We start from the raw sequence: 25,559 nt of genomic DNA on the forward strand, positions 1-25,559 counted from the left end.
AATATAAGTTGAAAATGATTTTTAGCACTTTGAAGTCATTATTTCACGGTTGTTTGGCATCTGTCATTTCTGAGAAGAAGCCTGACTTCAAACAAATTTGTGTTGCTTTGTAGAAGCCTTTGACTTCTTTACAAAAGATTCTGGGAGCTTCTTTTATGGCTTCCCTATCCAAGCTTTCTTCTGGAAGCGGATTATAATATCTACCCAATAGGCACTTTATAGATATTTCAATCCACAGAGCAAGTTTTTTATTCTCCACTCAGTTTTTCTCTGATTACTTTTTTTGCGATCCTAGAGAATGAATTTTTCAGTTAGTGTGCTTTATAGATTTTAATAGTAGGACTACTTTCATAACGGTATTTCAGAAGCAGAACACAAAATTACTTGTAGTTGTACCCATTGATAGCTTGATTTCAGAAACCTTAAGCTTTCAGAAAAACCTTAGAATAGCAACATGGTTCTTATGTAACTATTTTTTTTTCTTTTTTGAATTTTTATTTCTTTATTTCTTTGAGAGGCAGAAGGAGAAATTTTTCTATTTGTTGGTTTACTTCCTAACAGCAGGACTGGGCCAAACCAAAATCAGGAGCCCAAAATTCAATTGAGTCACTACGGTTAGTTGCACAAATTCAAGTACTTGAACCATTAGCTTCTGGTTCCAAGGGTATGCATTATTAGGAATCTGGATTGGAAGTGAAGCTGGGACTTGAACCAAGGAAGTCTGATATGGTATGAGTATATCCCAAGTGACATTGTAGCTGATACACCAAACAACCACCTATAATGCATTTATTTTCTATCTTCTTCCTCAAACATCTTCATTCTCAGAAAATGTTTGTACAGATGAATTCACATGTCACGAGATAAAAAATGTTATCACATTGAACATTGATGATAGTAGTATACCTTTAAAACATACTGATCAAAAATTTAGGCACAGAAAAGTAATGCATCCATGTAGCTCAGCCTGGCTATCCATGGGCACTGGCAGTATTATTACACTTAGTGTGTCAGAAGGTGTCAGCTGAGCACCTGTGTTTACAATTGCCGGGTTTCTAGAACCCTAGAAACAAAAAGAGAAGATTCTCCTCTTCTCTGGGAAAATTGACTTCACTGGACAGTAGGTACTTTCATCTGCTGTATTTCTACATACACCTTCATGGTCCTTTTAATTGTGGAAGCAAGCTTTTGTCAGGGCATTAAAAAAAAAAAAACAGCTTTGAGATTCAGAGTTACAGAGAGATAGGGGAGAAAGATAGAAGGAATGGGGAAGGAGGGATTGGACAGAGAAAGTAAAGGAGAAGGGAAGGGGGCGTTTCTAGAATCAGAGCTCGGCCACACCAATGCCAGGACAGGAGCCAGATGCTTCATCTGAATCTCCCACAGCAGTCCCAGGGACCCAAACACAGGCCATCTTGTAGAGCCTTCCTAGTTACAGAGAACTTTGGAACAAGAAGTTGAGCTGTTGCCTACGGGCAGGTAGTGGCTTAACTTACAAAGCCACAACACTGGTCCTTTTTTAAGGCTGTTTGTTTATTTGTTTTTCTGTGCAATCTATGAGAATTCCAGTTTCTGGTTTCTTTAATTTTAAATCTGGGATATATGAGATACAATCAGTTTACTAAGACTCAAGGTTCTTAGCATGTAAGGTCCAAGGTCCTACAGAATTTTTTCCTAAGAAATACTTCTTAGGAGTATCCTAACACCTGTTTCACATATAATGCTCAAAATTTTCAACATATTTTATAACTGTAATGAGTGACAGTTCCATCTTCTTATAATTGGAGATCAGAACAACTTGAGGTTTTTGTCTTCCAAAATTTTATCAGTGTATTTGAATTACTCATGCAATTGTCTCATTTGACTGCCACTGATGCTGTAAATTTATTGTAACTTTTAGAAAAATTTAGGGAATTTCTTCATCGTCTCAGAGTCTCATAATTCATTAGTCTGAGTCAAGACTGAAGTTTTCATGCGGTCAAGGTACTATCTCTGTGATAGCCTTCTTCACTTGGTAACCAGCATTCAGATTATAACTGTCTCCTTTCTTTATTCTTGTAGGCTCATGTGTTGTGTTTATAACTTATTCTAAAACCACAAAACATTTCAAAATTTTCCATAGAGTTTGACTTTTATCATATAAGGAAGAAAGAGAGCTTCTTCTGTCTTCCAAGAAAACAAATCATTCTGGATCATTTGCTTGTTTTAAGGAATTATTTGGAGAGCGCTTACATAGCAGATAATAAAAAAGTTGTTTTCTTTTCCTGGAAATCTGTAGAATATGTCAAAATTTATATTCAAGGATTTATGGGCTCAACTATTGCCTCTGACACATCCATATTTTAATTCATGATAGAATCCCTGTATCTAAAAAAACACATTATGGGATGTAATAGCAATAAAAATATAAAAAAAGAAATATGATCTGATAATGGAAACTATAGGTAACACAGAGTCTGTGTATCAAAGGACAGGTTGATGAAGCGCTTTTAGTGGATGACTAGTCCTTACGATATTCCTACATGAAGAATGGCTGCTAGACCTGAAGACACAATGAAGTGATTATAACTTCTGCACACTGGATACATAGTACATCATAGAGCGCACAAAGTAAAACCTATGCAAGTGCCAAATATTAGAAAAAGAAGTACAATTTGGTCTTGTAATATTTTAGCATCTCATCTTATACCAGCATTTTCTTATTTCTTTTAAAGGGACTTTTAAGTGGAGTCTTAACAAAAGTCTACATATTTAGTTCTTGTTCAATCCTGTGTGTGATCTTTAATCTCATCATTGTTCCTGGGAAAACTGTTCTAAGAGACAGAGACTGGACTCTAGAATTCCTGTTTAATCTCTCTGTGTTCGATCCCTTGTTTAATCTTTACAGGAGTTCCAGTTATGCAAGAAGCTTGAGTGATCTGTTTTAGTGTTCTCTATACTCTAGCAGTGAGAAGGAGGGATGAGTCATTTTGAAGTCAAGCTTTACGCCAATTGAAACTATGTGTTGTTTAGACTCACATAAGATGGCATGTTTGGGGGACTGCTCATTCTCTGCTGGCTAAGCATAAAGGTCAGCTCTATCTTCAGTTAGATTTCCCATGTCTTTCCAGTCCTTGGTCACTTTCCTAGCCCTATACTGAACTTTGCAGTCCACGTACTATCACAGTGGAACTAGGCTGTGAGGATTCTAATAAACAACACACACTTTCCTCTTCATGTTACACCTGAAACTGAAAGCATTTAGTCAAACTGAAGAAAGTAATTTCTAGAGTCTTTAATGCTACTTGAATTGGTATGTGTACTAGGGTAGAGTAAAAAAAAGGTAGGTCATTGTTCAAGGGGAACATTAATCATATCTTAATCTTTATTCTGTATTTCAGTTTTATCAGAGAATAGAGGAGGGGTGTCTTTCTGTTGTGTTAGGTGTCTCCTCTTGGGTCACTGTTTTTGATGAAGCAAATATCCAGTGTGGAAACTTGCTCAAGGAAAGACAAATGGGAGATGTTAGGCAAAAGGTACAAAGTTTCGTTACTCAAAGTGAGTAAATACTAGTGATCAATATTGTGTTATATACTTTGCCTAAGAAAGTAAACCTTAATTTTTCTTTTTCCTTTCTCCCCTACATACAAAATTGGGAACTGTTTGATGTGATGGATTTGCTTATTGTCTTCATTCTAGCCACTGCTTCACTAAATATTTGTGTTATACTGAAATACTAAGTTGTACAACAACTTCAATGATGATGGAAAATGATCAGATTGTTTAATTGGTTTCAAGAGTATAAAGGATGGTTTAGCTACTAAAACTCTAAATTCTGTAGACATTCAGGCACACATTTGAAATCTACCAACAGTACTTATATATGTGTATATACATATATATTAGATTTATTTATTTTTATTGGAAAGGCATATACATAGAGAGAAGAGGATACAGATAAAAGATCTTCCTTCGGTTGGTTGGTTAACTTCCCAAGTGGCTGCAATAGCCAGAGCTGAGCAAGTCTGAAGCCAGGAGCCAGGAACTTCTGGGTCTTCCACGTAGGTGTAGGATCCCAAGGATTTGGGCCATTCTCCACAGTTTTCTCAGGCGACAGGCAGGAGGCTGAATGGGAAGCAGAGCACCTGGGACATCAACCAGTGCCCATACTGGATTCTTGCATGTGCAAGGCAACACATTAGCCATTGAGCCATCATTTTGGGCCCAACCAGCAGTACTTTTTAAAATAATTTCTTTTGCCTCATTAAGTCTTTAGTCTTCTTTTTTTCTGTTGCTGCACATAACTTGATTAAATTTTTATATCTTTAAAAAAACTGAATAGTTTATAGTTAACAGTTAAATAATTTTCCTAGGATTTACTGTCAACATCTTGTGTAGACTATTATAAAACATGCTTAGAAATCGCTTTTCCTCTTTTAAAAATAATTCCTCATTTAATCTAGCCACTTTCTCTTCTAATGTAGTGGTTTTCTAGAGGTGTTCTATGGCTATCATTTTACATGGTTTTCACTTGATTCCACTTACTTTCTCTTCCTGTTTTTTCATGTGTATTGTGTGCTTTATCTAGTAGACTTTTTTTTTTTACTATTCACAAGTTTTGATATATTTATATAATCATCCTTTTTCCTAGACCTCTTATTATGTGTAGTTTCCTCTTCCTGAAAAATATCAATTTTCTATTATAAAAAATTATTCATTGATTGGAGAGAGAAACCATTCCCTTATTCACTATTCAAAGGTCTGTAGTGGATCCTGGCTGGTGCACTCTAGGAGCTGAAATGGGAGTTGGAAATTTAATCCAAGTCTCCGATGAAGCTGGCAGGGGCCCTGTCACATAGGCCATCATTCCTACTTCTGAGGGTCTGAATTTGTGGGCAGCTGGAGTCAGGGGCTGGAGTCAGAGCCAGGTATCTTGTTTATGTACTCTGAGATGGAGACCTCAATCACTGGGTCAGATAACTGCACCTGCTGTCATTTTTAATGGGCATCTTTAGTAATACAGTATACAAACACATGTGCTGTCTGTTATTTTGAATAAAATATTCCTACTTTTAAAAATTTTGTGTGTCATTGTAAGCCAATAAGAGGCCTTGTAATAAAACCAAGGAAATGATTTTTATTGCGATTAGACATTAAATATTGTTGGATGGTAGGGAAGGTGTCTTAAAATGAGAAGAAGGGTAAAAATGCCGTTTTAAAAATATTCCTTAAATTAATGTATTTGGCACAAGTACCTAAGTACAGCAGGATAAGTTGCTTCTTACAATTCTGATATTTCATTTTAGAATGCAGATTCAACTCTGGTCTTAGACACTGTCTTTTCCAGCTTTCTGTGAATGTACTGTTAAAGGTAGTGGAATATTGACCACTAAATCCATGTGGAAAGCTAAGAGGGTATTTCTGGCCTCTGGTGTTTCTGATCCAGACCTGGGAATGATCCGGAAGATGGCTCATGTTACCTCCATCTTCCTATCATCCTGTATTTCAAATACACAAATAAATCATTGTAAAAGATTAGCGTATCATCAATTTGATGTGATTTCATTTTTCTTCTTTAAGCACATGGTAGAAATTGACATTGGTTGGTGTTATGGCCAAGAGCATTAAGCTACTGCCTGTGGTTTCCATATTCCATGTCCAGACTGGAGTCCAACCTCTGCTTTGGATTCAGCTTCTTGTTAGTGTGTTTAGAAGGCTATGGGCCAGCATTTCGGTTCCTTCTAGTTGCATGTGAAAAAGATACAGTTCTTGGTTCCCACCTGTGGCCTGGGCCAGCTTCAGCTGTCGTACTGTTACTCTGCGTTTCAAACAAATAGATATATTTAAAGCTGGATGCTCTTTGTGTAGTAGCACCATCACCACTGTGGTGGTATGTGAAGTATATTTCTAATAGTATGATATTTAGCTCTGGTTTTCTCAAGTTTTGGTCTTTTTCTCACTTTTCAATGGATAAAGAAATTATATCCAAGTGGTATAAGGATCAGATTTGAAAGTGTGGCATAGTTCATGCTTACCTAACTTACAGTACATTAAGATGTGACACTTTAAACTTTCTGAACATGTTTCAATTTATTCATTTTTTTCTTTTTAAAAATAAATTAAATGCAGAGAACATATCTGCTGCATTTCATAGGTAAAAGTTTAAGTAGACAATCACAATTCACTTCTATACCCTCCCCCAAATCTTTCTACCCCCTGCCACTCTATTCTTTCATCTGTTTTTACAAAGACATAATTTTAATCCACTCTATAATCACAGGCTTGATTCAGCACTAATTATAATATTCAACAAGTGAAAAGAAGAAAGATCACAGTTCCACTAAATTATAAACAAAGGCTAAAAAAAGACAATCATAAAATTTCTGTTTTATTCTTTTCTAGTTTTCTATACTAATTACCACATACCAGAGAAAATGTGATACTTATGTTTGTAATACTGGCTTATGTCACTAAACATAATGATTTCCATTTGCATCCGTTCATTCCCTTGTATACCTGAGATATATTCTTTGTACGATACTGTATGTTCTTTATTCAGTCGTCAGCTGATGCACATCCAGGTTGCTTCCATATCAGCTGTTTTGAAGAGAGCTTCAATAAACATGGGGGACACAAATGTTTTTTTCATATGCTGACTTCATTTCATTTGGGTAGCTTCCCAGGAGTGGGATGGCTGGGTCGTGTGGAGAATCTATTTCCAGATCTCTCAGGAATTAACTTTTATTTATTTGCAGAGAACAAGACAGGATTGAATTTGAAAGATATTTTAAAATGGCATGGTTAAAGGAAGCAGATGCTCTTTTTCAGTAATTTTCATAATAGTAATACAAGTGTTCTTCAAAAACTTCATGGAAAATGATGCTCATAAAAATCATGCATGGAATTTAAAACAGTTTTGGCAGATATGTAGACTTACGTTTGAATTTTATGTTTCTGTGCACGCTTTGAAGCACTTTGTCCTAGAGAAATAAATACTGAAATATGGAATTGAAAAAGCAATAGACCTACAAATAAATGAAATACAAGTTAGAACTCCAAAGTAAATAAATGCCAACATGCCAAATAGATATTTTACAAAATATAAAAACAATTCTATAAAAGAAGAATGACTTTCCAAAACTGATACTGGATGTCCATAAGCAAAAACATGAGCCACAAATTAAATTTCCAACTTTATTAAAAAATAAATACAGATAGATTGTGAATTTAAATGAGAAATACAAAATGACATAATTAGGAATTAATTGAACTTAAATTTTGGGTTCTAAAGCTAACAGTCGATAGAGAAAGGAGAAAATCTTCGGGGCAAAATGCACCTGTTTTTTTGGATATTGTTGCTTTAAAAAAATGTACTCTATTGAAAGAAGTGTTATGGAGAGGGACACATACTTACTTAGGAAAGAGAGAGAGAGACAGAATCTTCCATTTACTGTTCATTTTCATGAATTGCTGCCACAGCTGAGCCTGGACCATGAGGTGTGACTGAAGCCAGGATCTAAGAGTATGCTGAAGAAATGGGAAAATGGATGTGATCAAGGTGGCATGCACTGAAAATGATGTTGAGAAAACTCTCTGCATTTTGTTTTCACAGCCTCTGATCAACCTAAATTTTAGTACACATTTGAGCCACACTATATAAAGAAGAGGGCTTTTAAAATGTCGCAGGTCCTGGGGCCAGCGCCATGGCCTAGCAGCTTAAGTCCTCACTTTGAACGTACCAGGATTTCATACGGGTGCTGGTTCGAATCCTGGAGGCCCCACTTCCCATCCAGCTCCCTGCTTGTGACCTGGGAAAGCAATCTAGTATGACTCAAAGCCTTGGGACCCTGCACCCACGTGGGAGACCTGGAAGTGCTCCTGGCTCCTGGCTTTGGATTGGTGCAGCTTCAGCTATTGCAGTCACATAGCGAGTGAATCATCGGACAGAGAATCTTCCTCTCTGTCTCTCCTCCTTTCTATATATCTGACTTTGAAATAAAAATAAAATAAAAAATCTTTAAAAATAAATAAATGAAATATCACAGATCCTGATAACTTAAATATGACATATATTTCACTGTTGAAATGACATATTGCTTAAGTTTAAGTCAGTTTCTCCTTTTATCTAAAAAGGTTTTTGAATTAGCTTTGTTCTTTGTTTCAGAATGATTTTGTTCAGGTAGGGGTTGAGGGCTTCTGGGAGGACTGCGTAAGTAAGCTCGTTCTACTCAATGAATCTGAGAAAGAAGTTAAGGCAAGGGAGACATTTTGCCTCACAGACAAACCCCTCACATACATATCAACCATTGATATTCAAAAAATCTGTGCTTCTCTGGGAGTTTATATAATAATGATTTAAAAGAGTTGGAATATTTTTTCTTTGTGTTCTGTAACAAGATTATAGAAAGAAATACTTAGATGTATGGGATAGCCCTAAAGTAAATAGAGACATTAAATGTTGTGTTCATGCAAATTTTGGTGGGTTGAATTTTGTAATTCCACTATATATGGTGAGTGTATGGAGAGCTGACCGCATGGTAATGATGTGAGGAGACAGAAAATGCCAAGAAAAGATGTTTCTACTTGAATGTAAGGACCCATAGTTCAATAACCTGTTGAATATTGCATACCGAAAACTTTATTTGTAGTAAGGCTTTATGTGTGGTAAAACATTCATTTGTGTGAAAACAAATTTGTGGAATAGCTTAGGTGATTTTTATTTGCCAATTAAATTACAGGATGTAAGCGCAGGAATGAAGAATCCTACTTAGGCCACATGAGTTTTCTGTCATTTTAATTGGAATCTTCTTCAGTTAGCCAAAATTGATGAACATTTTTAAGAAATCTAAGAAAGGTATAATGAAATCTTGGAAAGCTTAAATTACAAAATATATACATATTTAAAGAGAACTTCATTAAATATAACTGGATTTTCGAAGGGTGATATTGATTCCAAGCTTCATCCTTGCTTCCTTTCAGCTATGGACTCAACAGAGAAGAAAAGGAAATATTCCCTAGTTACTAAACTGTGGCATCATCTACATTCTATGCAGCCTTATAGGAAAGTTCTCATTATCATGGAATGCTTACAGTCACAGTCTTGCTTTGGTTCATGTGTGCTTCTTAGAAGAACACGTGCCTGGAACATCTTTAGATACTGTCATGCTACCTTTATTATGCAGTGCCTCACAATCAATATGGACACTGCAAAGTTCTGGAAGCAAGTGGAGGAGCTAAATGTCCTCTAGCAGTGGATTAGAAATCATTGCATTTTCAGTTGCTTCTTCCTGACTCCTCACTTGAGTCAGACCTATGAAACTGGCCCAGGACTTAATTTAGGATGAAAAATGTATATTACAAGTTATTTAAAAATGAATATCTTCCTTGATTTACAATAAGGTTGTGTCTCAGTATACCCATTATAAACTAAACATATTGCAAACCAGAATATATTTAATATGCCTAAGTTAGCAAGTGTTATCGCTTAGCCAAGCCTGCCTCAGATGTACTCAGGATGCTTACACTAGCCTAGAGTTATAATTTGTGGTCAATGTATTTTGAAGTGTGATTTCTAATAGATGAATGTCACTTTCATAGCACTTTAAAATAAAGAAAGTTCTAAATTAAACTGTAATAAATAAGGAACCATCTGTATGGTACAGATTCCTATAGCATTTTAAAATGTCTTCACATGCATCTATGATTCTTTTAATTTTGCTCTGTGTTTCTGATTTTCTCTTTCACATGTGTCTTCTTTGTTTGAAAGGGTAAGTGAAGTGATACTCTGAATGTTACTGCTTTTTTAAAATGAGGCTCATGTTTCCATAACAAAGTGATTTTTGCCTATTTTCTAAGATGTGTGATGTTTCACTGTTTCTAATATATATATAATAGGTACATTATATATATACTTGGTTCTCCCTATTAGTCAGTTCTTCATTAAAAGCAGTTGAAAAATTACACCTAAACAATACAGTATAGTTACAGTTTACATAGTATTTACATTGCAATAAGCATTCTAAAGAATCAAGAGATGATATACAACGTGTACAAGCATATGGATAGTTTATGTGCAAATAGTTTATGTTCTTTTATGAGACTTCAGTGTGGACTTAGTATCCACTGGACTGCTGAAATAAATAACTCTCAAATACTGAGTGATGATTGTACACAATTATTTAATAAAATTTTGAATATTTGTATTTAAACTTCATAAATAACAAAATAAATGTTCCCAGTATTCTGTTTCAGAGTTAACAATGCTGATAGTTTGCTGTTTTTTTAAGGATTTATTTATTTTTATTACAAAGTCAGATATACAGAGAGGAGGAGAGACAGAGAATCTTCCATCCGATGATTCATTCCCCAAGTGGCTGCAAAGGCCGGTGCTGCACGATCCAAAGCTGGAAGCCAGAAACTTCCTCCAGGTCTCCCAAGTGGCTGCAGGGTCCCAAAGCTTTGGGCTGTCCTCGACTGCTTTCCCAGGCCACAAACAGGGAGCTGGATGGGAAGTGGAGCTGTCGGGGTTAGAACCGGCGCCCATATGGGATCCTGGTGTGTTCAAGGTGAGGGCTTTAGTTGCTAGGCTAGGGCACTGGGCCCAGTTTGCTGTGTTTTTACAAGGTCTTTAGCTTCTTTTATAAATTAAATTTTGTGATTTAGAAATATAATGCTATCTATTTTTTATTGAGAATTCTTTAAAATACAGTTATAAAGGGTGTTTAATATTGAGTTCTGAAAATATATTACTCACTCATCCCTTTGGTGAAGCGAATTTACTTTTTTTCAGTGTTTTTCTAGTTACTAAATGTGAAAACAGCCAAATATTTGGTATATACAATTTTGTCTCAAAAATGGTAATTGTTTAATATATTATTAAATGTATTAAAGAAACATTATGGGACATAAGGAATATATTTTGGAATTCTTTTTGTAATTTTTTTTTTTTTTTTACCAAAGTGTGTTCCCTCAGTAGAATATTACATCTTGCTAAATTGGTGAAGCCTTGTTTCACCTTTAAAAAATGTTTTTTGGTGGTTAGGCAACCAGATCTCTCCCACCTGAGCAGGAGATCGGGACTGAGTTTTGGGTTCCTGGCTTCCACCTATCCCAGTCCTGACTGTTATGCTTATATAGGGAGTGAATCAGTAGATGGCAAATCTGTCCCTCTCTTCACTCTGTCTTAGTCATTCTCTTTCAAATAAATAAAGGTAAATAAATAAGAAATTCTTAGCTAGCTTTATATGCCTGATATAGATAGGCGAGTACTGAAATACTCAAAGACTTTTCCTGATTTTTTTGTGCTTCTAATTTGTTCTCAACTTTCTATATCCCAAGTCTTGCAGCTTTATTCTCTTTTGTCACTTTTGGCTAAAAAATAGTTAGCATTTATGAATATGTGTTATCTGAAAGAGTTTGAGAATCAAACAGGAGAACAAACCATTGTTGATATGGCAGCAGGAGTAATAGCAGGGTCCTGCTCGTGTCAGTTGATACAGATACTGGAGTCTCACTACGTGTCTTAGAAAATCACTGTGCATGTTGGGCACTTCTTCATTTCCTGCTACACCTACTCCATTATGAGTTTGTTTATGGTAACGTGGAAATGCTTGTTTACCTATATATCTATTTGTTTTCTATTTGCATGAAGGTTACCTCATATCAGAGAGAACGTATGATATTTGTCCTTTAGGGATTGGCTTATCTCACTGAGTGTAATGGTCTCCAGTTGGGACCACTTTGTTGCAAGTTGTAGAATTTCATTCTTGGCTAGAATGGTAGAATACTACTTGGCTGAGTAGTATTGCATAGAGTAGAAACTCCACAGTTTATCCATTCTCTTTCGACCAAGACCTGAGTGGTTTCCATGTGTTTGTCAGTGTGGATTGTGCTACTATGAAAATGGGGATGTAGGTTGCCTTGGCGAATGTAGATTTCACTTCCTCTGGATACATTCCAAGGAGTGGGATAGCTGCATCATATGACAGATCAATTTTCACTTGTCTGTATACTTTCTATAGTGACTTTGATAATCGCTCCACTTCTATTCCCAGAAAATAACAACAACAAAAAAAATTCCCACTAATGAAACTGTTAAATATAACCTATAAAGATTAATTTTTAAATGTACAATTCAATTATTCAAAGTTCAGTATCCTTACTCTAGGCCTCAATAAATGCTGGTTGATATGACAATCAAGATTTTCTGTGTTTCAAGTTGGGAATTTGAGGTTATTTTAAGCAAAGCATGGATAGTATAGAATTTTTGTTTCTTTATGATCTGTTGCTTCTGTCCTCAAAGCTTAATTTCACAACAGTTCTTTGTTTAAAAAAAAAGGAAAAAAAGAAAATTAGTGTGTATTCCATTTTGATTATGGAATGGCTCTTTTTTGTTTCAATTTGTAGTTTTGTAGTGGCAAGTGTAACTGTTTTGCTGTAAATTTTATTTTTTAGCGCTTCCCAGTTATTTGTATCTCTCCCAATACATTCTTGTAATTCATTAATTGATCATCCATAAAAGACGTATTTCTTGTAAACACTTGGGATTGTAAATATCCATTTCAACAATTCATGAATAATGAAAGCCTAGTTTGCAATTGTAATCCCTTCAGCGCCACAAGGGTCACACACTAGCATCTATTCCTACAAGAAGGTTTTCAATTACTGTTTTTACCACTCTTGTGTTCCATTTTTGTTTTTGTAGCATGTTTGTTAACCTCATGTTGATGAAAATTTATTATTTTCTCCCTGTTTTGGAGTGTGCTCCCTGGTTCTGTACTCTAGGGGGTATATGATGGAAGTGTAGCAGGGACTGACATGCTCAGATATGGAGACAAAGTGCTATATGTCTCTCTGCATACTGACTACAGATGAACTTCATGTGAAATAATTGAATGCATCATATCAGTAAGACGATGGACTCTCTGATAATATCCATGCCTACATTGTTGGGAAACACTTCAATGGACTGGTGACTGTTCATGAAGGACTTGAGAGGAAATCAGTGGAAACAGCGGGAGGCACCTTGGGGCAGGGCATGGACAACTCAGAGCATATGGAACTATGTCATTTAACAAAACAAAATATTTTTAAATGTAAAAAAAAAAAGAAACAGCACAGAATTTTTTGTAATCCATACCATGCATTAAGTTTAAGAGCTTGATGATGGCAGATGTTGATAAATAAAAACTTTCACTTTGCTTTATCTCCTGTGACACCTAATTAAAACAGAGACCTTGTAGCTGTTACTGGAGGACTATACTGTTGTGATAATATGAAAAGTGCAGAATAGTGAGAGCAGGAGGGAAGAAGAAGGAATCCCTATACCTAGAAAACTGTATCATGGAAAACAATAAAAATAAATTAGAAAGAGAAACTCGGTGCTTCATGAACGGTGAGGAGCTGTGAAAGAGGCTGTATGTCTTGTTGCCCATGATATTTCACTTTCCATTTGTACACAATGGCCACTGAGTGAACCAAGCTCATGTCTTCACGTTGCGGCTATGTGGCTGTGATTCACTTCAGTTATTAACCGCCTCTGCCAGAAATCTTCAGCTGTGCTCGAGGAACACATATATTCTTGCCCATTAAATCATGAGACAGCTGAACATGTTATAAATTTAGTGTTGATTTTGCTTTGAAAAACAGTATTTAGTTACATAGAGCTGTTTTGAGGAGGATATTTCATATATTAAACTTTAGATTGTCCATATTTTATTGCACAAAGGACTCAGATATTCCCCTCCATATACAAAGTAGACTCTACCGAGTCATCAGAATAAGCTGAGCATTTCATGTAGCTCAGGGATCTATTTCTATCACTACCTCAGCCCTGTGTTAGAGAGTTCTTCCAGATGAGGGGGAAAGTTGCTTATGAAGAATAGATGGTCAGTATCAAGTGGACAACTATGAACTTACCAGACAATAACAAAATAGCAACCTTTCTGTATTTAGGATATACTTGAGATTTTGCTATAGCCTCAGTAGTTTTAGTCTCCAAATTAAACCTCTAGTTGTATGAATCCTGGTAGGCTTTCTCTCCCTATAATTGTTTGGATGTGTTTGGTTATCCTGTGTGTATGACTGTAGGAGAGTTATAGGGATTCTTTTTTGACAGAAATGCATTTATCTAACTGTGTAGTGAACTTAATCTGGAAGCTCAGAATTACTGCAGATTGTCTCAGTGTGTGTGTGTGTGTGTGTGTGTGTGTGTGTGTGTGTGTGAGTAGAAAAGAGTACAGCAATTTGTTGACCCTCTATGAAGTTAACATGCAATTATTATTTAATGTGAAAAAAGATTATCTATTATAGATTTAAGCATACTGACTACTGAATCAGTTTTATTTTTTCAGATTTTAAAAGCAATGTTAAAAATGTTTAACAGCGATTTATATTTAGACTATTGTTATAAGCACATGTCAAATTATTTCAGGTTGGGAAGATGATAATCATATGTCTTCTAGGATGACAATTTTCTGACTTGTGGCTACCTAAACTAATAAAAATGTAATAAAATAGTTTAGTCACAGAGTCATAAGTTCTTCAACTTGAATGTATATAGGGTAGAGGAAAGTTGTTTTCTTTTTTTTTTCCAACAGAAATGTCAGAAATGAAATGTGAACTTTGAGTAGAGCACATTCCATTGACACCTTGGAAGAAATACACATGACACTTGTTAAGTAAACTTAGCGCTTTGTTGTAAGAGCAGCTGACATGTTTCCTTTAACAGGGAATGATACTCATTTCATAGTCATTCCTTTTTTTTTTCCTTTTTTTCTCTTACGACAAAGTGTTAAATAACCTGATTGAATACAGTTTATTCACTAGTGTTTTCCTACAGATGAAAATAATTATCTAATTTTTGGTGACATTTGCCTCTGTGTAATTCTCTGAATTCTAGCAACTTCCTTTGCTTATGTTTCCTTGAACACCTCCAGGCTTTAATAAACAGAAGTTAAGAGGATGGGGTTGAAGCATCTTCCTGCATGTGTACAATTATTTCTCTGTATGATATGAGGGTCAAGATTCTTTATTATTAATCTGTGATTTACATTCATTTAAATTTGGCTCATTATTGCTTATAAGACAGGAACAGAAGATACACAAGCTAGCTGTAGTTAATAGTTTCCTGACTGCCTCGTCTCAGGCGGAAGACACTAGCTGATGCGCTTTGGTAGAAAAAAATAATAATAATCTTTCCCTCTTGAAAACCAAGTGATTGATTGACAGGCTTGGCTTTCCCAGTCCATTAAAGAGACTGATTATATGGATCACGATTGCAGTGTTACTCATTTTGGTTCCAGACCATGTCATTGATGCTGTGTAAGGGGGTGGGCGTTAATGGATAGGAACAGTCATTTTGCCATAAGGCGAACGACTTCAAAATCTGAAGCTTCCTGAAGATGGTTAGAACATGTATTAAGTATGGCTATCCAAAATCCAAAATCTGAAATGTTACAAAATATGTCACTTTTTGAGTCATCACACAGTGCTCCAGTTGGAGAATTCCATATTTGATCTAATGCAATGGGTGCCAATAAAATGCAGGCATATTCAGATTTTTAATAGGGTTTGTGTTATGACATAGTATGTTAAGCTGATTCCTGCAGAGCTGGCATCCCGTTTGGGTGCCAATTCTGGCCTCAGCTGCTCCATTTATGAATTAGCTCCTTGGTAATTAAGCTGGGAAAGCACCAGAAAGTAGTCCATGTGCTTGAGTCCTATACCCATGTGGGAGTTCCTGAAGAAACTCCTGGGTCCTGGCTTTAGCCCAGACCATCTTGGGCCATGGCAGTCATTTGGGGAGTGAGCCAGCATTTTATGGAAGACTCTCCTCTCTCTGTCTTTCCTTCTCTGTCTGTTATTCTGCCTTTCAAATAAATCAGATATATTCTTTTTTGTTTTAAATGATTTTGTATATAAATACCTTCAAGGTCTACGTACTAGCTGTATACAAAATAAAGTTTTGTATTTAGACTTGAGTTCCAGCCTCAAGATATCTTATTGTGTGTAAATATCCCAAAAGATGAAAAAGATACAGAACATTTCTTCTCTCAGTCACTTAAGATAATGGAAATTCAGTCTGCACAATATTCTAAACTTAATATTTGGTATGCAAGAATTCTTGTACAGTCTAGAAAAGCTACTCCAAGAAAACACAGTTAGAGATACACGAGGTGGTTGTCTTGTCAAACAGATCATCAGCTGTGTTTAAACTTGGTAAAGTTTAAGATTGGCTAATAAATTTAAACACAGCTGTGGGGAACTAAAAGTGGTACCACAGAGGGAGCTAGCTATAATGGTCACTTTTAGCTTTAGACATGCTTTCTGAGAAAATAAAATATATATTTTACCTCTAAGAGCCATTATAACATCTATTTTCGTAACTCAGGATAGCTATTGAAGCTTAATATCATCTACTTATATAGTAACAGATGAGAATTGGAAGCCTGCACCACGATGGTTAAAATATAGTCTTGTCATTTATTTAAAAGGATATGAGTGACTGTTTTCAAAAAGCATGGTTTTATTTTTCATTCAAAATTTCCATGGTAAATTTGTATTTATTTTGTATTTTACATTTTATATTAAAGTACCATTAAAAGATATTGAAAGATATTGAAAAGATATTAAAAGATAATGAAATAGTTTAGATCCCACTATAACCTTATAAATAGAATTATGGTGTTAAAGGTGAAATTCTTAGGTATTGTTTGTTTAAATTTTTCACTATATGTTCTTTGTGGTATATATACTCATTGAAACCAAATGCTTCAAAGGAACAGAAGGAAGGCATTTTATCTATTGCTTAAGGTTTTAGGACAGTTACATTCCAACCCTAAGTGCCTAAGTGCCTAGGCTCACATTCTGTGCTCTCTGGGAGGCAGGAGGTGATGGCTCAAGGATCCTGACTATGAATAAACTGGGCCCAACACAGTAACCTGGTGGCTAAAACCTTGCTTTGCATGCACCAGGATTCCATATGGGTGCTTGTTTGTATCCCAGCTGCTTCACTTCCCTGCCAGCTCCCTGCTTGTGACTTGGAAAAGTAATCGAGGACAGCCCAAAGCCTTGAGAACCCTGTATCAGCTTGGGAGACCAGAAAAAAGCTCCTGGCTTCAGATCAACTCAGCTCCAGGAATTATGGTCACTTGCGAAGTGAACCAGCAGATGGAAGATCCTTCTCTCTATCTTTCTGTCTCTCCGTAAATCTGTCTTTCTGTTAAATCAGCCAATCAATCATCAGTCAGTTAGTCTTTTAAAATTTATCTAAAGAATGGACTAATAGTAGGACCCTATTTGTATCCCCTCTATGTCTTAATCTGTCTCTCTCCTGCTTTAGCTCTGTATCTAGCTCTATTTCTCTTCCTCTGAAATGGAAAAAATACAGGAAAGGAAGAAAAAATGTTGTATGACCCTTAATAGAAATAATTATGATGGCATGAGTTATGCACAGAATTTCTGCCTGTGTTTGCACCAAGAACACATAACTGATAAGGAATCCTGGAAGTCTTATTGCGAAACAAGGCTAAATTGTTGACCTACTTTTCATAGATAAGCCCATTTACCTTCATTTGGCTACAAAACTGTATTTTGATTGTAGGAAAAGTTATACTGGCTTGATTAATTTGTTCCCAAATCTGACATTATTTGAGATAGTATTATTTAAATATATAATTTGCAGTTAACAAACCTTATTTTTAATTTTTTGAATAACCTCCTAAATGTTTAGATTCCCCATTTTATTCTTGAATAGCTGAATGCTTGCACAAATTTATTTTATCAACAGCATTGTGACTGCTTCTGTGATATGCATGATACATACACACGGGTTCGTCCCGGTGATGCTTTCTGCAGTGCTAGTGAAGAGAAAGTGAAGCATTTGCTTTGATTGACCTTCACTTTGAAATTGCTTGCAATAGCAGCTTATTGTTGAGGAAAGTCATGTATTTCGTATGGGTGGTGCATCCACATCCATTCTCCCCACTTGAAAGGTTGTCATTTTTTGTGTATTGTCAACAGAGGATAGACAAGATGGTGAATCCACTAATATCTGATAGGCTAACTTTCCATTAAGTGAAGCATTCAGGCAAGAGAATCTGTGTATCAGACATAGTATGTTCCACTCAAGGAAATAAAAAGAACAAAACATAGAAACTGAACCAGAGTGAGTGAATCAGAAGTTTTTGAAAGATGAAAGGAAATTCTATTAATCTTCTACATTGTACCTTGTGAGTGCTTTCACTAACTGCAGGGTATTTTGTGTCATGATCTCCATTGAAGAGCAATGTGGCCAGCATTTAATGATTACTATGTCATATGTTATTATTTTGGCTATGATTCTCTATGTTGTGCTGTATAGGGTCAAGCAGTCACCCAGTAAACCACAATATAAAATTACTTCCAAGGTCATGTCCATATTTATGAGTTGGGACTGATAGTAATATGGTAGTCCTCTATCTTGGACAGGACCTTACTAAATAGCAGATATTGTTAACCACAAACAATTCTACCAAATGTCTTTCCCATTTTGTAGGAAACTATAGGTCAAAGAATATAAATAGTTGAATTAACCGGTAGGCATTAGAGTCCATTGCATTCAATGAGCATTTACCTTGCTCTGTTGTGGGACACACACACACACACACACACACACACACACACACACACACATTCACTGACACACACTCACGTACACACAAATCTTCAAAATTCCAGCTATGTAAAGGTAAATTAAGAAGAACTTCAAAACAACCAAAAAACCAAAACAAACAAACCACTCAAGAAATGGGCACGGGAAATGGGCAAACATTTCACAAAGGAACAAGTCCAAATGGCAAACAAACATATGAAAAAATGTTCCAGCTCCCTAGCAATAAGGGAAATCCAAATTAAAACATCGATGAGGTACCACCTAACACCAGTAAGATTGGCCCACATAAACAAGAACACCAACGACGCTTGCTGGCGAGGATGCGGGGAAAAGGGAACCCAACTCCACTGCTGGTGGAGCTGCAAATTGGTACAGCCTTTATGGAAATCAGTCTGGAGAACACTCAAACAACTCAAAATCTGCATAACATATGACCCAGGAATAGCACTCCTAGGAATATATCCAAAACACCTGTTTTACGACAAACCAACATGCATCCCTATGTTCATTGCAGCACAATCAGTAATTGCAAAAACATGGAAGCAACCGAAATGCCCATCAGCAGAAGATTGGATAAGAAAGCTTTGGTTCATCTACTCCATGGAATACTACTCAGCTATTAAAAAAAACAAAATGCAGTTCTTTGTGGCTAAATGGGCACAACTGGAAACTATAATGCTAAGGGAAATGAGCGAATCCCAAAAGATTAGATACCACATGTTTGCCTTGATTTAACCTGTAATTTTTTTGTTTGGTTGTTTGTTATTTTTTGAACCTGTCATTGATACTGTCTCAACCCAGATGTTTCGAAGAAGGGAACTTGCATTATTTTAAACATATTGTTTACCCAATACTATGTCAATTAATTCCATAATGTTGTATATTGATACTGAGGCCTTGTTGGGGCTTTTAACTGACCGGATCTTTACTCTGTTAGACCTATCTTCAGACCATAGAAGGTCTCCCCAAGAGGCCACTGAACTTATCTGGACAATAAGACGCTGAACTTTATGCTAGGCATGTGTTTGCAAGCAATGAATCTCAACTGAACTTGAACTGTGGTTATGCAACTAGGTGGAGGGGTATGGGAGGGGTGGGGGGAATCCCCAGCGCCTATAAAACTATACTACATAATACAATGTAAGCAACAATAAAAAAAAAAAAAGAAAGACTTGTTCAAAGTTCAGTCCACAAGGCAGAAACTAAATGAATTGATTAAAGCAAAGTGGATCTTATGTCAAGAATTAAGGCTTAAAGCTGTGTTAGAGTAGTTGGTGTTGTTGCATAACAGCTAAAGCCACCACCTGTGATGCCAGCATCTTCTGAGTGCTGGTTCAAGTCCTGTGCTTAGGCTTCTGCACCCATGTGGAGACCGGGGTGGAACTGTGGTCTGTTGACTTTGGTCTAGTCCAGGCCTAGCCTTTGCAACCATTTGGGAAGTGAACCAGTGAATGGGGGATTCTCTCTATCTATCTCTTCCTTTCACCACCATGTATGTATCTGTGTGTGTGTGTGTGTGTGTGTGTGTGTGTGTGTGTGTGTGTGCTCCCCCTCCCTCTGTAATTCCACCTTTCAAGCAAAAAGTAGATTCTTGACTTCAAGGTCATAAGCCTATAGTTGGGATTCAGAGGTGAAAAATTTACTGTCTGCTTAACTTCTATTGTTTCAGGGGCCTCCCACCTCTTAAGTCATACCTGGAAAATGGAATATAGAATCCAGGGAGTGTTATAAATAATTTCCCCTTTCAGACCCAGCTTCTCAGTTGCCAGCATGGCAGGACGTTGACTGATGTCTTCCTCCTTCTGATCCTTTAACTTTTACTCGAGAATATCTTACTGTCACAACTTTTGCATTCAACATTTCTGACACAAGATTCATAGTTTTAATCTGTATCCCATGACCTCCTTGGGAGGCATGATGTAAATAGACACAAATTTAAGAGCAACAGTCTACCATACAGTGCATGGAGATAGACACAGAGTTCATTTCAAGATCATGAAGCAAGTGCAGTGATGATTGTAGGCATTGTGCAGATGATGGCTGTGAGCACTTTGAGCACTTCTCACTTTTAACGTTAATGTAAGAAGTGAGAGAAAGAATCCAAAACAGCTTCATGGTAATATGAAAGGTTAAGCTAAAACTACAAGATTGTTGTAAGAGTAGATTCTACAAAAAGGAGAGAAAACATAACAGATATTTAGAAGAGAGCAAAATCCGCAATTTATACAACAGCATCATGACCACAGGCAAGAAGGGAACTCTGGGAAGTAACATGTGTTGAGATGATGAGTGTTGAATTCTACTAGGATTACTTTGACAGTAGGAGGCAGGTTGATATGACCATCCAGTGAAACGGGGATATAAAGATTGTATAGTGGATAGAATGAGAAGTGAGGTTGATCACAGGCAAGATAACAGCAGAACTGTAGACAGTGACCTTGTTTTGGACTTGGTACCTAACCGGTGACATTAGGTTTCCTTTGTTTTCACTCTGCCCCTACTTTCCATCATTATATTTTTGAAGAAATATCGAAGAAAACCCATGGCATCATGTGCAATCAACGCATGTTGATTTTTCCAGGAGAGAGTAATACTGGACTTGTTGAGATTCCCAGAGTTTCAGAACAACTGAGCTAATAGCTTTACTAATGGGTTAATTCAGTTTTGTTCACAATAAGAAATGCTTACTCAGGGGTACAGTTGAAACACATGTTAAGCGATTTTTCTTCAGGCAGTACAGTGACTCAAAAATTCTCATGCATGAAACTACAAGATGTTGGATACAAAAAACCAAAGTATTTCCAGATACACTGCTCAGAATCATGAGGCAGATGCTTCTGCAACAAACAGAAAAGTCTATGAAAAAACACAGTAGAGTAAGTGAATCCTAGTGGCCTTGGAAGCAGATTGCAGGTGCAAAAATCTTCTTTTGATCACATTTGCCATGGTATGAGGTTCTCCCAGGGAGACGCTGAAATGTCACATGGAGGGCAGGCGAGTGACTGCATTGCTTCAGGTGCTACCTTCTTAGGGAAAAGTTAAAAAGGAAAATTGTGTTGCTAAGTAAGCCTTCAAGAAAACCTCTTGATTGTAACTGTCTATGGCCAGGTAAAAGAAGCATAGCAACCATTATATCATTAATGGTGATGATGGAATTCAGATATGTGAATCTATACTGCAATCAGAGAAACCTCAAGAAAGTTAACTGCATTAAAGAAATACCACATAGTGGGAACTACCACAGATCTTATTTAGTGAAAGTCATCCTCATGCCAGCTCTTGGAGAGTTTCCAGTAACTAATATGACGTGTGTGCCAACATTTTAGCAGAAACTGTAATTGAAAGACTGAATTCTTTCTCGAAAAATAAGTGAAATCTGTGCTTATGCGGGGTTTCAAAAAGTTTGTGGAAATGCATCTTGTGAAGAAAATATGCACAGGTTTAAGGTTTGTTTTGCACAAAAATCAACATGTTTATCTATCTTTAAACTTGTGTCAAATGCCTGACCATGAGCAGCCTGTAGGCTTACAATATGGCACTCTTGTGGAGAGTCTGGCTAGCAGTTAAGGTGCCAGTTAAGATTCCTGAGTTCCATGTCGAAAGTGCTGGTGTTTGATTCCTTGGTTTTGCTCCTGCCTGCAGCTTCCTGTCACCTACAGGGCAGACCTGGATGGTGTTCACAACTTCAGTTCTCCATGGGGGGTTTGGGGAGTGAGGCGACAGCAGCTGTGTCTACTGCCTTGCAAATTTTAAAGATAATGAAACATGATCCCCACCCTCCATTCTTATTAATTACTTACTTCGGAAAAGGATTTGGTTTATCATGCATTGCTTCAATTTCTGTGAAAAAGTTGATGTTTCATGTGGTAAGGTTCTTAATGTCTAAGGTTCTTTCTTTATAACTACACAGATGATCCAATTTATATGTGTGAGATAAGACACACTGCATCGCCTTACCTAATCCTCTCAGTATATTAAAGCATGTTTCGTTTCTTTCATTTCTGTGGTACTGTAGGACAGCTTTCCAGCTCGATTTGGAGGAATTCATTTTGTCAATCAACCATGGTATATCCATGCTCTGTACACTGTGATTCGGCCTTTTCTAAAGGAGAAGACGCGGAAGAGGGTATTGTTTCTTGGTTTCACTCCATTTTAAATATCTAACATGATTTTGCAGTGATCATCATGCCTTATCATATCGTTTGGAAAGAATGATATTTTGCAGACATTTCAGTTTCTCTTTAAATTACAAATTACCTGAATTTGTAAAAATTCAGCGATGTCTATCTTACCTTTCTATACATATATGAACATGTATAAAAATCACTTTTTTTCTGAAACAAAGAAATGTGTGCAAAGTATCACAGTACATGTTGCATGATTGATACTGAAAGTATTTATCATTATTATCAAATGTGGATTTTAAAAGTACATTTTAAGGTACATTATTTTATTTAATCTTTTCAACATTATTGCTGTTTCCATGCTGAAGAAAGACTTTGTATGGATATGTAACTTGCTTGTTCATACATATTCACAGTAGTTTGTGTTTTAAAAATAATAGACAAACTGCATTCTTGCAGCTCTGTATTTAGAGCTATTTTTATGCCTCGTGCTGTGTCCAATTTCCAAACAATTGGTTCGACAGTAAAATGTATTCACCTTAAAATCTATGTGCAAGATAATGTTTCCTGTTTCTTAATTAACAAGGAGGTATGTTGGGTATGTCCATGTGTAGAGGCTTGCTTTTGAGTGTGGACGAGTTGTAAGTACGCGATTGTATCCAATGTCAGTGAGCAGAAGGTTTACTGTATATTACTTGTTGAAAATGGTGCACTGATTTAGGAGGAATTCTTTAATTCTAATCTATACTTAAACTGTTTCTACCAGTAAGAATCAAATTGTTTATGATTTAGAATTCAGAAAATATGTTGAAATGCTTCAAAAATGCACTTTCAAGCTTTATTTTTTGAAAGAGAGATCAGGTGATCTAAAACACCTGCTGGGGTTTTTAGTACAAATAATAACAGCAAGTGCTTATGTAGTATTTTTTTTGGTATACCACATGCTGTTCACAGTGCTTTACGTATGTGAACTCATTTAACCCTTACACAAGGCATTAGGGTAACTATTGTTATTTTTCTCATTTTATACAGTGGAATGTGAGTACAGAGGGTTAAATAATGTCCTCTAAATTATAGTTAGTAGATAGTAGAGTGGGATTGTACAATTATGGGAAAAGGCATTTTAGGCAGTAGGCATAATGGAGACCAAGATCTTTAGTTAGACACATGCTTATTATATTTGACAAACAAGAGCAATACAAGCAAGCTATAACACAACTATGGGGGAGGGTGGGATAAGGGGGGATAGAAAGAACAATCGTGTACCTCATCACATATGGCCTTGGATATCATTGCAATTTGTGACTTTCTGTCACAGAAATGAGACACATTTGGAAATAAGCACACAGGATAGCTTGTTCTGGCCTGATTTTGTCGTGATTCTGCTGTGTTATCCACAAGACAAGCTCTCTAGATCCTAGAGATATTTTGAATGAATTTACAGTTTTGACAATGCCTAGCATCATGTGTTGTTAGTATTATTTCAGATAGGAAAGGGGTTTCTGAACTTTATCATTTTAATTAAAAACATATTATTTGAAAATTTTCATATGAAATGTTTTAGTTTCTATTTACATACTCCATGCACAAGACATGCCTATCATATTTCCTTACGGTATTCCAGGTTTTTCAGCATCACCGCTATTCAACACATTATGCTTGTGATGCAATAATTGTATTTTATATAAAATTGATAGAAGATAACTTAAGAAGTAGCTGTGTATCTTCTTCCATGTACTCATATGTGGGTCTTCCTGTTATTAAGTTAACTTTGACCCTAAACTCCAATGAGACTGACTGATTAGATTGTTAATTTTGGATGTCATTATCAGGAACTTCCCTGAAAATTTCACTCTGGAATCTTTCCATGCAAAGTAAACGTTCTTATCTCGAATGAATCTGTTTGGCATCTTCATTGTTCAACCCAATATTAGTTCCTTAAATTAGTATGTCCTTCTGTTATCATGTTTTGTGTAAAAAGCAGGGATCTTTGTTGAATCCAGAATCCAAGCACTAAGCTTCCTGTTCATCAAATTAATGAACTCTTTACTTACTCCTTACTGATTCCCTAAAGTAGTTCATCCCCCTCCTTTCCACTCCAGATCACCTAGTATAATCTCTTCAATGGTAAAGTGTAGAAAAGCAAAATGTTTAAAATGGAAGTGCTATTCTTCAGGCAATTAAAAAAATTATGGTAGTCAGGCAAAAGAAAAAAGAACAGTTCACAAATACAAGACGTCATGCATAAAATGAATGAAGGGAAGCAATTAGAAATTTAAAAAAATAAACATAGCAATAGCTCAATGAGCAATGTTGCCACACAGAATTAATCAAAGCAACGAAAAATCCAAGAGCAACATTTTAAAAGGTGAGTAATTGTGAAGAATTGTATTGTCCAGCCTCTACGGGTTTTGAGCCACCGCGAGTTAAAAATAATTAAGTACTGAGAATTGAGCACTGCATTTGGCAGTGAGAATGATTTTGCCAAGAACATTGTCTATCACAGGAGACAAATCATGTTTTGATTTGATTAAGAGAAAATGGAAACTGGTATTTGAACAATGTACAGGGACAACTTCCCTGTTGAATTTTATAATAAAGGTAAGTCAAGATGTGCGATAACAATTGTAGGCAGAAGTAGGGACAAGATAGGTGTATACGTCTTCATGAGGAGCAGTGGTATCGGTATCTTGTTTTCTATCTATCTATCTACCTATCAGTGTGTGTATATATATATATATATGTTTTTTTTTCTGATGGTAACAATCCAGCAGAAAAGAGATGTCATGATGTGAAAGAGGTAA

General features: G+C 36.2%; 1 protein-coding gene across 1 annotated transcript in view; it reads left to right on the forward strand.

Annotated features, from left to right (window-relative positions):
- CLVS2 (clavesin 2) overlaps nucleotides 1-25,559 on the forward strand; it is a 56,105-nt gene that overhangs the window by 22,094 nt on the left and 8,452 nt on the right. The window contains exon 3 of the mRNA XM_040965239.1: nucleotides 22,647-22,757. Within this exon, the coding sequence (XP_040821173.1) occupies nucleotides 22,647-22,757 (111 nt within the window). The remainder of the gene's footprint in view (nucleotides 1-22,646; nucleotides 22,758-25,559) is intronic.

This window comes from Ochotona curzoniae, unplaced genomic scaffold (assembly GCF_017591425.1).
Source record: "Ochotona curzoniae isolate NIBS_2020 unplaced genomic scaffold, NIBS_Ocur_1.0 scaffold_3890, whole genome shotgun sequence".
Taxonomy (NCBI): Eukaryota; Metazoa; Chordata; class Mammalia; order Lagomorpha; family Ochotonidae; genus Ochotona; species Ochotona curzoniae.